Source organism: Cydia fagiglandana, chromosome 4 (genome assembly GCF_963556715.1).
Source record: "Cydia fagiglandana chromosome 4, ilCydFagi1.1, whole genome shotgun sequence".
Lineage (NCBI taxonomy): Eukaryota > Metazoa > Arthropoda > Insecta > Lepidoptera > Tortricidae > Cydia > Cydia fagiglandana.
In genome coordinates this window covers 19606782-19625444 of record NC_085935.1, presented here as the reverse complement: position 1 = coordinate 19625444, position 18663 = coordinate 19606782, and the positions used below count along the sequence as shown (strand labels likewise).

The 18663-nt window shown below is 37.8% G+C and overlaps 1 protein-coding gene across 1 annotated transcript in view; it reads left to right on the top strand.

Moving 5' to 3' along the window:
• Positions 1-18663, top strand: part of LOC134664055 (leucine-rich repeat neuronal protein 1-like) — a 346981-nt gene that overhangs the window by 222603 nt on the left and 105715 nt on the right. The window contains exon 5 of the mRNA XM_063520625.1: positions 15589-15627. Within this exon, the coding sequence (XP_063376695.1) occupies positions 15589-15627 (39 nt within the window). The remainder of the gene's footprint in view (positions 1-15588; positions 15628-18663) is intronic.

The window sequence follows — 18663 nt, the reverse complement described above, 5'->3', positions numbered from 1 at the left end:
TCGCGATAGGCAAAAGCCAGGATAGGCTGAAGGGTTCTTTAATGAGGGATCTGATGCTGAGGAGATTTTCCTGGAGATGCCACTTTAGAGCACATAAAGCTACACATGTGTATGTATTTGTATAGACATGTTTTGATGTGGGGTTAGGAAGGGTACGTTGTGGATTAAGGCAAGGTGTGTCGTGTTAGGTAGACTCAGTGGATTTAATTGGGAGATTTCGATAACTATGTTTACATTTTGAAATGTAAGCGGTTTTTACGACGTGGTCTAGTTTCTAATGCTAAATTGTTTCACTACAGTATCTGTAGTACAGAGACATAGATGAGAGTACCTACATATTATTAATATGTATAAGGCACACTCTGCCCTAGTTCGCAAACCGTATTATTACATATCTGTCCCGTAAATCATTGTCTAAACTTCTGGATTCCCCCCGATTTCTTCGCCGATTCCGCATCTGTCCCTATCGGTGATCGCTTAATGGAACTTAAGAGAACACTTCTAAGGCTGCTATTTATATCACAGAGCAACCAATCGTCTCAAACAAACCAGTTTAATTGCGACTTTTTTTTATAAGTATACTCTGCGAACCTAGCGAGTTTACAGGTCATAATGTGTTCAACTTTTATTATGGGACCAATGCCGAAAACGCAAATAAAAATTTGGCTGTCCCGTAGAAATCAGAGGTATCACATCAGCCGGAATTATGAAACGACCAAATTTGTTTTCGCGTTTTCTGAATTGGTCCTATTTATTTTTATTAACCTATGTGTATATCCCACTGCTGGGCAAAGGCTTCCCCTCTTTACAATCCTCCCTGTGCTAAGTAAGATCCCGCCAATCCTATAATAAAAGTTATTCGGTATGACCTATAAAGTAGATCATAGAAATTCAATGGATTTGACTCAAGTCCACGGTCGCGCTTCAATAGTGTTGTGTGTTTCTTTACTTAGAACGAGGTGTTCAACAGAAATAAATAATTTAGACATTTGTGAATTCCAGTATTTTATCAACAAACGAATACCTACAAAGAATAATCGTACATCGACAAAAGCCGATTGTATGTATGTATGTATAAACTCTTTATTGTACAAAACACAAATTTATGGATTGAAAAGAAAAATGTATTGGGATTGTGACGATTACACAATAAACAGTACGACGCAACTACCCGCTAGCTTCACTCGGTGGAGAAGTGTCATGGCGAGCGGGTGGCTGGCGGAGTGCACGAGTGATAACAGTTGTTTCATTTAATCACCCAGTACACAACGGAGCCTGGACGTTACAGATGGCGACGAGGGTAAAATATTACAAAAATTACGGAAAGGAAAGGTAACGGTGGCGAAAAAAAAAAAGAAGAAACAAACCCAAGGTATGGAAATCCAAACCTAATAGCTACCGTATTTGTCCATTTCCTCCCGAGCTGCCGATTGTATTCAGGTAATACAAAATTTTGGGCGAGGTGATATTCAGTGTAATGAGTGACGTACGGTTGTACATAATACGAAAATATTAAAACTGCAACGATTTTGTTAGGCGGTACTTACGTAAGTAGGTTATGAAATTCCAAACTCACGTAAGAGGAGTATTAAAGGAACTAATGCAGAATTTAAATATTACTATAAAAACGTAGATCTAGTACCTATACCTAATTTTATAGCTTTGTTTACAATCAATGTTAATAAAAACAATTATGTATATGCACAGTTGATTTTGTCAACTGTTTTACATAAGAACAGTGGTTAACTTTACAACTATTATTGAGTAAATAATCGATGGTACGTAGCTCGGGAGGAATGTTTACTAAGCAAAGAAGAAATATACGCGTGCTTATTACACTCTTTGACAATGGGTACTGTGCGTGAGCCTGGTTACCAAATGTAAATCCAAAAGTGTAATCAATGCAAGATAGATCAATAATTGGGGTCACTAAAAAAATAAATAATGTAGGTACTCATTTTACATTATTCCTATGATGTGGCACCGATGTATTTATTAGCCATGAATTTTTCCATGAAATGACAGATACGAATATGCTGATAGTTTGCGTGTTACAAATACAGATGGTACATTGTTTATTTTCTGACTCAAAATTGTATATTAGAATTCATATGATATAAAGGGTAAATAATCAAACTACATTCGCGGAAATCACGATTATTATGAGTTGTGTATTTACCGTTCATACTTAAAATATACCGACCTACTTAGTCGTGTAATTAAGTACTACGATATTTTTACATGAGGGAACGTATAGAGAAACCAGCATATTAAGTCGGTATAGTTGTATACTTTTTATGGACCTTATGTCCTAAAAGAAATAGTGTTCGGTTAAAATAACCAGTTATAATCAATTGAAATGCTATTTATAGCACGATATGGGTATGAATCGATGTTAACTTGGTGTCGACTTAACATGTATTTTTATATACATAGGTATGTGCTGATTATGATAATAAACAATGCTAGCAGGTAACGGACCAGTTAAATTTTCAAGGACCGTTACGATGTCAAGTAAGTCAAGAACTATAGATAGCGTACTTAGACTGATGAATGCCGAGGGCTTTGTCATTGTTTTACTGTAGGAGTAGACACGTAAACTCAGCATCAAATGAATTGAGTAGTAAGTCGGAGTCGGACTAACAAGGAAAATAAATTGCAAGAAGTAAACTGTACATTACATCTATGCTGCAGTTGGTATAAGTAATAATTAGTAGGTTGAAACGTTCAACCGGTACTAGCAAAACAAACAATTAGTAGGTTGAAACGTTCAACCGGTACTAGCAAACAAATAATTAGTAGGTTGGAACGATCAACCGGTACTAGCAAAACAAATAATTAGTAGGTTGAAACGTTCAGCCGGTACTAGCAAAACAAATAATTAGTAGGTTGGAGCGTTCAACCGGTACTAGCAAAACAAATAATTAGTAGGTTGGAAAGTTCAACCGGTACTAGCACAACAAATAATTAGTAGGTTGAAACTTTCAACTGGTACTAGCTAAACAAAAATTAGTAGGTTGAAATCTTCAACTGGTACTAGCAAAACAAATAATTAGTAGGTTGAAACTTTCAACTGGTACTAGCAAAACAAAAATTAGTAGGTTGAAATCTTCAACTGGTACTAGCAAAACAAATAATTAGTAGGTTGAAACTTTCAACTGGTACTAGCAAAACAAATAATTAGTAGGTTGAAACTTTCAACTGGTACTAGCAAACCAAAATAATTAGTAGGTTGGAACTTTCAACTGGTACTAGCAAACCAAATCATTGGTAGGTTGAAATGTTCAACTGGTACTAGCAAAATAAAGAGTAGTAGGTTGAATGTTCAACTAGTACTAGAAGAACAAAAGAAATGATAAGCGAAATCATAACACTTATCTACGATACAAACAGAGAATAATTAGTAAGTTGAATGTTCAACTGGTACTAACAAACCTAAGAGTCAAATGTACCTACCTAGTAACTAGTCTAGTAGACGCGATAGTGGTGGTTGGTACTAACAATAGGACCTTATGTTATAGTTCGTCCAAATTAGTACTTAATAGTAAACTGACGCGATATAGTGTTGGTTGGTACTAACGACAGGATCCTGGGTTAGGTCGATTAGACGGATTCTTTAGCCGCCAAAACTTAATAGGGAGGCAAAATAGTCATAAACTGACATTATGTCAGTATAGAGTGACCTCCTATTATGTAATGTATTCATTGAATTCGGAATTATATACTAAGCAGTAAAGTTTAGTGCCTCTGCCTACTGTCCCAGTTAACTTAAGGCGTAGGTATAGATGTATGGCCTAGTGAAAAGTTACGTGATCAATTCCATACATTATTTAACTTTCGATTCGCGTGTTCTATCAACAATTGCCACTTGGCTAGGCCCATATACGGTAAATAATATGCAGTCATTATAGAATTCACTGTAGGATTTCTCGATAGTAGCCAGAAGCGATGGCTAGGTAAGGATTGAGAGTAGCCACCCCAGCGTCGTGGAATCCAATACGGCCAGCGGATTTATTCGCCACCCGATACCATCGCGATACGGCCGCCGACGACACACGTAATTTAACTCCGAATAAGGATTTATTCCCGTATCAAAAAGAAATTATAAGAAATCCTGTACCGCACCATTGTGGCCAGATTCCTTTAATAGGCGGCCCAGGATCTCATGAGAAATATATCCGCGCGCTGAGCCTTTAATGTTCACCGTTCTTTACGAAAAAGATACACTAGAAAACGTTTTAATAAAGCATTGAACGGTAACGTTTCCACGAAAAATATGAGCTAGATTTCGGGAGAATAACCTCACCGACGGAGTAAATTGCGCAGTAATGTAAACACATTTGTGAGATAGAAAAATTGTCCGGCGAAGGAGAAAGTTATATATGACAAACGTTTAATAATGCTATCTCTTACACTCGTCTGGTTGTTCAATACTCTACATAAGAAGAATCACGAACATTATGAATAACATTAATCGTAAGAAAATAGGAGCAAAAGCTAGACTTTTGTGAAATAGGGCTTTAATATTAATGAGGTCTCTAAGGGTTTGATAGACACTTCATAAATATGCTAATGTGTATTTTAGAGTAGAATAACGATAAAAAATTTCATGTACCTACATACCTACCTACGTAATTTAATCGCTTTACATTGCGACGCCGCGGGCTAATCTTGGAAAATCTCCTCGCATTACATCTTGAGTCGAGGTGTATGGGGTAAATTGGTTTAAGCAGCTTTTATTTGTATAGGTACCTAGGTTTCTTATGAATTTGCTGACAGTAGAAAATCCGCTGATAAGTTAGGAGACTATGTTACTTAAGTACTTACTCCGTTGGCTCAGCGACCCAAAATGAGACTTGGCCTCCGACCATAGAATAAATAATAGTACTAGGTACAGAAGACTCACTCTCTAACAAAACGCGTCTATTACGATCAGCACAGATATGGCCGCTAGGTGGCGACAGCGCCACGCGCGGCTTATGGCTTTCCTCAAAATTGGTGTGGAACGGATGTACTTTTAGGTACCTGTAGCAAAGCGACGAAATCGCGGAGTGAGCCACGCCTGCTCCGACACAACTAAACTACCTAATATGACTAGTATGAGACTATGTTAAGTCTATTAAAATACGAGAGCTGATTATTATATTACTCTTTGGCACAATAGAGCGGTTTTCTAAACCAGCGCGGCGCACGGTGGCGTCCAGATAAATAAAATAGAATCTACATAATAAAGGCGCGGTCACTAAGCCCTAATTATAATTATGATGATACATCTATTTATTTTTGATTTATTTTATTATGTAAGTAATATTAGCATTAACAGATAAACCTTACATACAGTAGTTCCTGACATTTGTTGTAGCACACTTGACTTATTAACACACTCGTTATTGCGTGTGTTGGTTGCGCAATCTGCCGCCATCCGTCTGGACGGACGTTGACGGATGATCCGCTAATGAAACAACCCGATCAAGCCTGCCTGACAGGACTACTTAGCAGAAAACCCAGGGTTTAGGTCACAAGTAAACCCTACCGCATACCTTCCTTAAGATGAATCTAAAGGCAAGCCATATAGGTTGCAGTGTGTGGCAGACCGAAAGAATTCGTACCGCGCTTTGAGACTGTGTGTCGATGTTCCGCCTTACGATCTATTTTATGAAAATAGACCCAGACACGCGAAAATCGAGACGACATCGACTGTAATAAAATGGTAGAACCTGGGTTAAAAATCTCTAAATCTATTTGTGTCTTTTATTTAAAAATAGAATGCTAAATTCCGTTGGAGTTCTGAGGTCACAATTTTTCGTCTTTATATGCTGGAGAAAATCAGACCGCAAACAGACTGAAGAGTAGTACCAGGTACATTCTCGCGTCTGAGTTGCTTTTGTTTATCTTAAAATTAGTTTAGTAACTATGAGAACATAAAGGAAAACGTCAGGCAACTAACCGGGACTTTAATATATCTAGAAGATTAATGACACAGTTGAACTTCGGACATAAAACTAAGACAAGTTCCATCCGCAATTTTACATAAACGCTCTCTCTGCCATTAAATTTTCAATCCCGACTGTAAGAACGAATTCGGTCGCTGTCGCCGCATCATAAATCTAAACTTTACAAGCTCAGTACTAAAGTAAACGACTCGGGAAATCCGACTCGCAATTAAATAGAGAAATCGTCTTACGTAAAGTGCATTTTTCAGTGGTTGTTTGGGGCTGACGCGGCTCCATCTCTCATGTGTGGCTTAGCTCGCAGTTTCACGAACACTCGAGCCAATATTAACTCTCCCGGCCTATGAGCTCTCGGTACTTTTAACGAGTTTCTTTGGTTTCCAAGCGCACGTCTTGGATATTATTTATGAAAACAAACGGCTTCGGCTGATTTATGAAAAGCAATTGTAAATAAATTAAGGTAACTCCACGTCGTTAAGTACTTATTACTTAAGCTTAACGAGAAAAGCTTGCACAAAGGCCTAATTTTAATATTTATTATCTAAAGGTTAACCTCGACACTAATAAACAATACCTTTCAGCTATCAAAAACCGTAATGGAGTTTCTTTTGTTATTTCTTAATGTGAATCAATAGATTCTTTTGACCGACGATAGTATTATTTAATTGTCATTATTCTCAGTAAATGCCTAAGTGGAGTCTGCCCTTGAGAGGCCTCCAGTACAAGAACTATGATGAATGATTCGCAGAACCGACGACATCGGGAAACATTAGGCGCTGGCCTTAGTTCGGTACCAAAATACGTTCCGAGCGCTATTTAGCGAGCGTAGAAAGGCAATTTTCTATCCTATTTCTGTCGGAACTTGGAATTATCTGCGATCAATCGGACAAAAGAGTCGAATGAACAAACTTGTTTCTCGAAAGGCCGTCAATTTATCACGGGCATCATTTGTTTCGGCAGACGTCAGCTAGTATTGTTTACGGTGCGCGAAGAATGCTCAGATAGATTTGATTAAAGTGCGGAGACAAAAGAAAAGTGCGTCTGTTCAGTTCTCAGGGGGTGGGAGGGGCGAAGGCGGTGGGAGGGGGTAATGGGTGTCGAGAGGCAAGGGTCGTGAGTGACACTTGAAGTTGTAATCATCCTTGCTGCCTTTCACCCGCGCCTCTGTATTTTTGTGAGCCTCATTAAAACTACGACCCACCGCACCCGGTAGTGATGGCATCAGAGAATGAATTGCGAATTCGCATACCATGTTCTCTCTCGGATCCCTATCTTTCTATAGAAATAATTATACCGTCTGCCTGTATTATTCCATTCACTTCCTGCATGGAACGAGCAATTTGTTATCTTCAGCACACGTTTGTTTCGATGTTAATTAAGCGGCCGCCTCTAAACTTAATAATTTATTAAGGTAATGAAAAAGCCTTATCAAATGAAATGAATTGGCATAAAATATTACTTTCATTAATTACTTTCAGCAATTAAATGAAGTGACACCTTAGTAAATATAATTTGGGTTAATAAGTTCAGGGTGGAGTTAAGTATATTTATATAATTTTAAACACATAATAGTCAATGAAAATAGTAGTAATATTATTACATACTTAAAAAAAATCTAACTATCATATTATTTTAAGATTTTTCGTTTTTTTAAGTACATTTTCTACACAAGTAGTTTCCTTTGTGATTTGTTTGTTAGCAAACGAGCGATTTAAAACAATTACGATTTTTAATAGTTATGACTTCACTCTAAGTCACTGTTAGGGTAGACTCTGAACAAAACATTTTCCAAAATATGCCAAATAATACATATAACAAGAAATATTATTTGAAAAGCCCCAATCTAAATTGATAAACTTTAGATGACCAGTACCCGTTTCCCCTTCTGACCCTTCCATGTTTTTAAGGGTTCTGTGACAATCACTCTATCCTGTGAAGTGTTAAGAGTTAAGAAAGTTGAAGAGTCTCATGCTGTCAAATGTACTTGACTTGAAAATTTATCCATATGGTAGTAAATTCACCAGTATTCGGGTTTTTTTTACATTTGTATTAATTACTGCTATTTTCTTCTTCTTTCCTTGATCTGGTTATGTGTTTTTAATTTAGTGTTAGTTGTATATTTTGTAAGTCTATTGTGATTTCGTTTGACATATTGCATATGTTAATTTAACATTAAACAAATTGAATTAAATTGAATATGTTTTACGGCGGGAGACTTCCAAATACAGTCTCTTCTTCCTCGCGTTCCAGCATTTTGCCACCGCTCATATGAACCTGGGGTCCACTTGACAACTAATCCCATGATTTCACGTAAGGACTAGTTTTTACCAAAGCGACTGCCATCTGCTTCCAACCCAGAGGGGAAACTAGGCTTTATTAGGATTAGTCCGGTTTCATCACGATGTTCCAGACTTCCAAATACAGTGCTGGTCAATAATATATTATCTATAGATTTATTAGTTTGGTTATTGTTTAGCTCCTAGTGCTAATATAGATAACGAGCTAGCTTGGGAAGCTAAAGATCCCAATAAACTACGAGCGTAGAGTGGTTCCGAAAAGTGATTAGATTAAAAAGTGACGTTATTTGGTTGAAGAATTGTCACTTTTGACATTGACAGATCGGTATCGTATCGCTGTGACTTCTTATAAGCATTGTTCGAATCGGGCCGTAAGCTGAAACGGAGACCTTCGCTAGCTCTATTACAATAAAATTTTGCTTGGCTCAACACCTTTTATCCAGAATAGTTGTACGAGTATAATTAACGGTCAGTGTGTTCGCTCCATTATTTATGAATTCGCGTTTCATTTGTGGCCATTACGTACCGAATTAAATAATGCGATATTATGCCGTATTTGTTTGGACTCAATTAGGCGAGCGCGGTTAATATTAAGCGAGTTTGCTGGCGTGTTCAATGTGAAAATGAGTTTAAGTTAGTTTAAAAATAGAACGAAATTTTACGCAACTACGAGTACTTATACTTATGTAAAAGGTAAACGTAATGGTGCTCGACGCGGTCCCAGTACAAAGTCATCTTGAAAGTTAAGTCATTTTCAATAGAGGTGACAGCAAGGTGTCATCTATTGTGTGTAGTGAGAGCTCATAGAATTCGACGACGGAGGAAAGGGTGAGGGTACTCTTCTTCTTATTTTTCTTCTTCTTCGCGTTGTCTCGGCATTTTGCCACGGCTTATGGGAGCCTGGGGTCCGCTTGACAACTAACCAAGACAAAGGTGATGGCGGTACACCGATCATAAGGTCGAGATGTTTCGATTCCTCGAAAGGTACACGCGAACAGTTTTTTATACGTTTTTGTCGTACATTATGGTGAGTCTGCTTTTTGTTGAACCTTTTGAAAACGCTATTTTTAATGTTTAAATACAAGGCCTCAAACTGTAACTCTTTGGAGTTACAAGAATATTATCTGAACTAAGTAAAAGTTTGCTAATAAAGTAAAGTTTATTCGTTTCAGAAATGTATTTTACTTCTAAACTTTCAATTACTTCATAGTCGTTTGACTTTCGAGTCCAGAATGAAACTGCCTTTTCAATAGAAAGCTACAAGTTACACGTCATAGATAAACCAAAGCTTCAGCGTACATTTTTACGCTTTGCAAAAACACGCCAAGTCAACAACAACAAACGGAATAGCGTTCCGTATAAATGAACCTCTCAGAAAATATCGAATACAAACGTTATATTTCGAAATTCAAAGAACCAGCGTTGCACCGGCGATGTAACAATCGAGTGTATTCGTACATCGCAAACACTGATTTAAAGCGAGAATCGAAACGAAACGTTCGACAAAGGACGCGAGGTAACGACTTCCTCGACATTCGACCGTGGCGATAACTGGCGATCAAAAGTGTTCGAATGTAAAAGTGCAGGGAAATGATATTTGAGTTTTTCGTTGAATGCGAAAATAATGAAAGCAGGGATGGGGTGAAAGCATACGTGAATTACAATAAAAAGTTGGAGTCTTGCCGGGATTTGTTTGATGTCAAGTTGGAGATGCAAATGACGCGTAACAATATAATGAAATCATGTACGTTATGTGTATACATTTTAAATAGACTACAGACACTTGTTGTTATTTGTTTTGCGAATGATAATGATATCAAAGTAGGTGTTGAATACTTAATTATTAAAGTCCAAATTTGCAATTATTACATGAACTAAAATGAGCTATAAGTAGTAAGAGAGATATAAGTATTCGTAAAAAGAAATAACGTCAGGATAAAATCAAAATACAGAACTAAAAACACGAGTACCGCGTTAAAAATGGACTCTGCACGAAATGCAATAAACCTAGCTGTCAAAATACTTTCAAATCGCCTTATCAAAGCACTAGATTTATATCTACCCTGGTTACCGCGAATCATCCTTTCATTTTCCGTGAAAAATTACCCCAGTGAATGGCAGTAGCCCAGTTTCGGCCGGAAGTCACGGCACGAGTTGGCGATTTGGTGCAATTTGCGGGGCAACTTGGCCAGTTCACTGCGCTCGCTAATAAACAACTTGGCCGGTGCTCTGCCGAACTGAACCCCGTCTAGTTAACCCACGGCGATGTGAAGAGGTCGAAATTCGTATTTGATAAAAATGTGTAACGAATCTGACGCAATTATTGTAGGTGATAAAGCTGTACTGATATTAACAAAAAGGGCCAAGTAAATAAATTATCATTTGTATTTAAATTAGAAACAAATTGACTATTACTCTTAAATGAAATACACTATGCAATTATGAATATACTGCAAGTACCTAACATTACAAATGGCGGAATCTCCCTTGATTTTACTCTTACATTATTTTATTATGACTAGAAGCACTTAACCCTCTAATGAAACAGGTACCCTTCCTATCCCTCATCTAACACTAATGAGTCTAAGATTTATGTCAACCAGTATAACTGCGTTGTTCAAACACCCTATATCTGTTACGTTTCTCGAGTTCACGTTATACTGGTTGGCCTAATAACTGGGCTCATGTAGCCAATCAAAGCTTCTGGCCAGAGGGCCTACCACGAACCACATTCGACGTGTTGCCTCTCTGTCGCGCTTGTAACTTCGTACGTAAGTGTGACAGGGAGGCAATACGTCGAACGTGGTTCGCGGTAGGTCCTCAGGTCCAGCGGGCGAGTTGGCCAATTTGCAGTAAATAAGAATATCGGCCGCCTCGTTATCTGCCCTCGTAAATGAGGTAATGAGGCGGGGTGGCGTGCACTGCGGCCTTTATTTGATAAAAATAGGTTTCGCGGGCTTTTCCGCCCATTTAGTAAGGGATGATGAGTATGGTGAATAGAGATAAGTACCTAATAACGTTATTAGTTGTAACAGATGATCAGTTAAGTTGGAGGTAGACTAGGAAGAGCTGGAAGAGAAACATGTGTATGGGATTATCATACTGTTTCATTTGCCTCGTAGATACATGTATTATTAAGCTTATGTTCTGGACTCACCTGAACTTTTTAAATACCTTCTTTATTCCTATTAGGAAAGATAAAATGTAGTAATATTTAGCCGACTATCCTTACGTTACGATTTAATTACACTCAGTGACTTAGTGCCATGCAAGTTAAGAAGGTGGTTTTAAGGACACAGACAAAACATCCTCCAGACTTAGCATAGTCGCGATACCCCCTCTGCCACGCATACGGTAATTTTACTCTATGTTCGAGTCGAAAGTGTCTTTGTGTGACGTCCGTGTGTTTGAACGGCGACCAATCACGGCACGGGACTTCGCTAACCTCGTCCCGCGCACCCCCGCATTTTTGGCATCATCGGTTGCATGAAATAATTGCTCTAAACTCGGTCTAGAGGATTCCTAGTCTATGTTTAAGGATGATGCACACTAAAACGGTCCGGATCAGGGACAAGGCGTCAGTTTTCTATAGAAAACATCACGTGATCACCGTCATAGAAAACGAAGTATCGGACGCCTAGGCCCGGACCGATACAATCCAGCAAAGCACATTCGTATAAAAATTGCTAGCTAATTTCAATAATTTCTAAGAAAAAAAAATCGTATTCTTAGCAATTTATGGAATACAATAAATACTTAGACACAACGAAATATAATATCCGAAACACGTGTATTGTATTAAGAATAACGAAAATAAAATAAACGGTCCAGTTATTCCCAATGAAAATGTAACGGAAGTTTTATCCGACATATAATTGTTTCACCACGATCCACATTACCTGCAGAGTTTTTACAGCGCTGCGGGAGACAGGCGGTTTAGCGGAACTCTGCCATTTTGTCCGAGAGGTAGAAAGTTCATTACATTTTTTATTTTATTTTGCCGTTACTTATTTAAAATCTGACAATAACACACACTCATAATAGTTGATACATATGACACAATAATTAATATTATGTGTAGTAAATAGGTGGTTTGAAAATGTGATGTCTACATGTTTTTCATACACTTTTCGTCGGGTAGTTGCAGAAATCTCTGTTTTGACATTTTGCTGGGACATCAGTTAGCCGCGACCACGATCAGTGAAACCTGGCCGCGTAGCCAAGATGCCAATCGCTTACGCTCCGTAGCGATCGAAACGCAATTGTCACTGTCGCACTTATATGGAAGAGTGATAGAGAGACGTAAAGCTTTTCGTTGTAGAAGCGATAGCGATTGTAACCTTGGCTAGGCCGGCTGTTTCGAAACGTCGGTAAATAAAGGTAATAAAATAAATTCGCGATAAATTCGTCTATAAATGTAAGTTAATATGTGTTCAAAACGCGAAAGTTTTAAAAATTATATTTAAATCTGATTATAGGCATTATAAAAATATCATTGCGGACGCATCAGCCGGCCTAGCCAAGATTACAATCGCTATCGCTTCGACAACGAAAAGCATTATGTCTCTCTATCACTCTTCCATATTAGCGTGACAGTGACAGTTGCGTTTCGATCGCTACGAAGCGTAAGCGATTAGCATCTTGGCTACGCGGCCAGGTGTGTAACATTGTCAAGCTTAGGGCCGTCAAAGATACTTAGACCAAGACTTTAAAGCATGCCATTAGCGGAACTCGGGCCCTTTTTAAATATCGAAAACGTGGTAAATCTAGCCTCAAAATATATCCAGTTCATATCTACAAAATGTTTGTACGTCCACAATTTTTTGGGCGCTTTATGTATAAAGTTAATTACAATTTTGACTCCGATTATTTAGATTCCCGCACTAAATACTCGTTGCGAGTCACAAAGGACGAGACAGTTCTAATTACTACACGGTCCGATATGCAAATCGGTTGCTTTGTCTGTAATAAACACGCGCGGTCCGGCAAATTGCTCCGTCTACGAGACCCTTAATAAACCACTTGCTAGATGAATGGCCAGACATTCAAATTGGCTACCTTTTAGTTTTTAAGACGCACTAGTCTGAATGACAAAAACTCACGTTAACTTTCTATATGTAGAATACTCAGTAGCGAGCGACGTTAAAATTAGATTCCCAAGTAGTAAGTCCATTTATTATACATATTAACCTTTACTAACCTTCTTCTTGATTAAAGTAACTTGATGCCTTTATATAATTTCAGAAGCCATTTATTACCCGAAAATTCAAAGTTACCAGTATGAACTTCGTTCTTTAGTTACTTCTCATAGGGCAAAAGCCCTAAAACTTGAAGATATTCTAAACCGCAACGCTCCGCTCGGAGCACTAATGAACCCTGTTATCAAGCTACCTTAACCACAATGGCAATTCATGTGCGAGACAGTCGTAATATCACACAACTGCACTTGACGTGCATTCGTGCCCACCATCTTTGAGATGTCTTGTCAAACGCATCCACGGAAATAAAGTATGGGAGATATGAATACAACCATCCGTGCCGCGCATTGTTAGAAATCATGGCGGCATATTATAGTTTATCTGTATTTAGGTTCTGGTCTGCAACTTACGCGAATGTGTTTAAGCTTAGCTTTATCCCTATTTGCACATATTTAAGGGTTAATATTAAAAATTCTTTCATAAACCTTCTGCAGTATTATTTCAATACTGTAAAACTACCTAATTATAGTCCCGTACTGAAACTATAGTTAACAAGTTCAATAAGTACGTAATTAAGTAAACATATCAAGATTCCTTTTTCTTTTGTCTGGGTTTTTTTTTCCTTTTATAAACATATCTTGCCATAGAACTAATACATTGAAATTATGATCACAACCTGAATGAAGATGTTTTAGATATAACTAAGCATGCATGAGGAAAAAGCTACATTTGCATTAACTATAAATATTTCTACATAGAATTGATAGAATCCCCACGCCCGTCTCGTTTAACATTTATCTTATCACGCGACATCTCGTAATTATTGAACAAAACACGGAAACGCGTGGCAAAAAGTTAGAAAACAAATGAATACGAAATTCGGAACGGTGTCTTACTCGGGGTGCCAATTAATTAATACGGGGAGAACTCTCAACAAGTTTGCTTTTGAACGTACTGTAAGATAATGACGTTAAAAGCGAGGAACTTCTTTGTCATATTACTTAATTAGCTTATGGAGTATTAATTGTTTACATATGTGGAGGAAATGGAGATTTCACATGGATTTAACAAAGGGTTTCAAAGCTGCGCATAGGATGAAACTCTATCTTATTAAGTACGGACAATGGGGGAACGTAGAAAGTTTAGAAAGTTAGGTGCGCTACTAATGGCGCTCTTGTAAAGTTTTCTATTACATTTTCCCCATTGCTCAGACTTAAACTTATTAAACTCATTTTCAAGAATAAATATGATTAATGAACAATCTATTGCAATTTCTCATCCAATAAGATATTCAGAAGGAGATTTCAAAATGTACAAGATCACAGATACAAAATCACGGAACGTGAAGCATGATCGAAACGTCGATATCAAAACAAGCTTGCATTTCGTTTATGCACAAACTTCGCCTTCGTGCTCTGACTCTCAACGGTTTTCTTCTCTAAATAACTGAGAGAAAGCTTTTAGGTCCTAGGTTTCACTTTGTTTAATCCTCTCCTAGCCATTTACGGTCACAGTGGACTGTTTTATTTATGTATTTAATTAATTATAATTGCTTACATGTATGTAATGGGTCTTCAGGTCTTCTTCTTCTTTTTACATGCCCTATACCTGATCTTCTACGCAGTGACTGTTACAGCCGATTTTAGATGCGAATATACGAATATATAGATGCGAGTACACACACACACATCACTACTTACACAATACATAACACATCGCACATCAGCACTACTTACACATTTGTATTGTAATGAAACATTTTAGTATTTCACTAACACCAAAACCAGTTACAGTCGACGTCAAAGATATGTTTACACTTTTCGCCTTATTACAAAGGAGTAAGGTGCAAAAGTGTAAACATATCTTTGACGTCGACTGTACAAATACAAAACGTAGCATAATGAAACTCCCCTCAATTCCTCTTAAGGGCTATACCCGATTAAGTCACGTTATCGCTAAAATGAGTCTAAACTCGAGACGTTTTCCCGTTACTATGCCAATGTGTAGGATTTTGACTAATGAGCTGTCAATCCGTCAGCCTTAATGACTGTAGGACCTAATTAATATTTATGATCCTGTGTTAAGCGAGTTACTGGAATAATTGTGAGGTTGTATATTAATGGTGTGTTTCTTTGCCCACAGAATGCTGTAAAGGCTGTTGAACAAGGCGTCAAAGTCATGGTGAGTGTTTATTTTAAGAATTCTGCGTATTCACAAATTCTCAGCATGATTTATGAAAAACCGAGCGAGCTTTAAACGGGGCCGATAATAATAACTATAATAAGGTTTTTGGATTGCTTTAATTATTCATTTACAATTATTACTCATTTCTCACTTTCTGTATAAATACAGAGTAAATAAGGACTCATTAAGACGATGCGAGAACTCGCATGCGAGTTTCATTACATTGCGGGTTTTGGTCGGTCGGTTGAATTGGACGTAACCAACAGTCCGCAATGTAAGTAATCGGATGCCAGTTCGCGCGCCGTCTCAACCCTAATTTGAGAGCCTTTTCTAGTCTTGTAATTTTGTATTTTCAAGTCGCGATATTATGAATTGCGATGAAATCGTTAGAGTTGTTTTCGAAACACTATTTCCAATTACACAAACAGTTATATCGTCGGGGGACCAGCAAAACCCCCTGACCTTCACCAAGGAGGAGTTTTGGCCGAAGGGTGTCAAGTTCCGGCGGTTCCGCGGCCGGCTCCCTGACACTGCGGGGTTGCGAACTGCGTCGCAACCATAATTGTGTTTTTAGTTTTAAGATATATTTTGTAATAATATGTATGCTAGTTTTAAGGTATTTATCTATGGGCCAATAGTTGGCTGAAAATAAATGTTTTCATATATAAACTCACTAAGTACTATCAAAAAATTCAAGTAACAATGCACTTTATTACACTGTTATGTTACACACGGTTTATTGTCCTATAATTTCAATGATGTTAGTGACTTTTGCTTGTCACCCGACGATATCAAATATTATATTTAATTAGTACAAAATATGTGAATGCTGTGAATCCAATTTCTCGAACGATAATGATACACTTAAAAGATACGTCTATTACATTATTAATCTAATAAGAGACAAATGTACCAGGTGTTATTCCGCGCATTTCCCAGCTACTAATCAGGAGGACGTCAGTGATTAGAGGTAGCTAATCAACGCGCCTCCAACGCGCTGTCAGCTCCACGATAACACGCAGGCAATTAACGAGCACGTACTAAACAACTTGTGAATGAAACGACACGTAACGGGTTATGTGGATGAGGTGTGTCCACAACAGGTGCAAAAGAAGTGTCGAGTGACATTGACGTATACATACTTCTATACTTATATATAAAGCTAGAGGTGGCATTAGGATGACTGCAGCAGCATTGCTGTTACAACGCTACAGCGTGGACTGGACGCGGGTGATGCCGGCACTTGGCATGATATGTCTTTGATAAAAAGTAGGGATGTACCGACTAGTCGCCGACTAGTCGGGAAAGCCGCCTATCCGGCCTCATTTGTAGTCGGCGATTAGTCGGCGACTAGTCGGCAAAAATGGCCGATTAGTCGGCACTTTATAAATGACAGAAAAACAGGGCAAAAAGAAATTTACAGCAAATATTTACCATAAGTTTTTCACCTGTTTTACCTACATTCCTATTACGAAGGGTGCTTACGAAAAATTTTGTTTGAATTATTGCCCGCTTGGTCGCTTTCTTGTCTGCTTGTCCGGTTATCGTATGACATATAGCCTTAGGATTTTTTTATTAAGTTCATTTTTCAGCGTTACTATATGTTTATTTATAATATGACGAATAGAAAGGGGTAAAACGGTTGTTTTTAAGTGCATCTGAACCGAACTTAGACGAAACTAATGATCCAGCCGACTAGCCGACTAATCGGCCACCCGAGCGCCGATTAGTCGGCTAGTCGGCTAGTCGGCCAAATCAATAGTCGGTACATCACTAATAAAAAGATTTAAATACAACGTTACTCTACAGTTTTTTCAAGTGTTTTTAAAATGCTGCCATTCACCTCACGCCGATAAAAAAGTTGAACTTTTATTTAATAATTTTCTTGCGTCAATAGCATATTAATTATCATACCATTTTTATTATGCTTGTTTAGGCCAGGGGTCAGCAAACCACTGATAGCATGCGGATATTTTGAAGTACAGTTGTGATTCTTTTAATTTGTCAAAACTGGACGGACCTGTACACGATAGGCGTAGAGTTCAAAGGGTTAAGGAATTATACTTCAATTGTGATGTACCTACTCGTAGTAGTTCAGTTAAACTGCGATACATCTATAACAAAATAGTCGAGTTCTGGAACTAGAGGAGCCAGAAACCGGACTAGCATCTGGGGATGGCAGCCAGAGAGCAAACTTGGAGAGACGCTAGTCTCGTACAAAGTTCCGTGCGTCAGAAACATGTGCGAGTATATAATATATACCCATTGGTAGTTATCGAACTACGGGACCACTTCACTATATTTTTGTATTTTTTTTACTGAGGAAACTTCTTGATCAATGGTTGTGTTAGAAATTTTAAAATTGTTATTATTTCGTGTCCCACTGCTGGGCAAAGGATAACCCTCTCCTTCCACTTGTTTCGCTTTTGAGGTACATCTGGACTTGTCAGGAGTCCAGTTTTAAAATGCAGCAGAAAAAATTGCTGTTCTATCTTTTTTTTATTTATTGTGTGAAAAATTTTAAGCAAAAATAATAATGCTTTCGTATCTGTAAAATGACACACAAATTTTATGTAAAAAATATATATACCATCCAATGTCCATAATAATTAAAAGCTGTAACATGATAGGGGCAGGGCACGACCACTTAGCCCTATCGCGGCCTTTGAACCTAAATAACGGCTTGTATTATTGCTTTAATTAAACCTAGGCTAACGAACTGCAATATCAGATATCTTGCAAAATCGAATTGAGCCTAATTAAACACTAATCAAATGATATTGTACAATGTAGTGGCAATTAACACTGGAATCTGATTGAACACAGCTAAGTTAGTTTAATAAAATAAATAAAGTATTTCGTTCTCAGAAATGAAAGCTTTAATTAACTCTGGATTTAGGCTAACGTATAATACACTGGGCGATTTTGGGGTCGTGGTCCCGAATGTCAAAAATGTATTAATATGGTCATACCGCACAAGGTTTCCCGTGGGACTCACCCAAACCTTGTCACCAGCACAACGATGTATGTGTA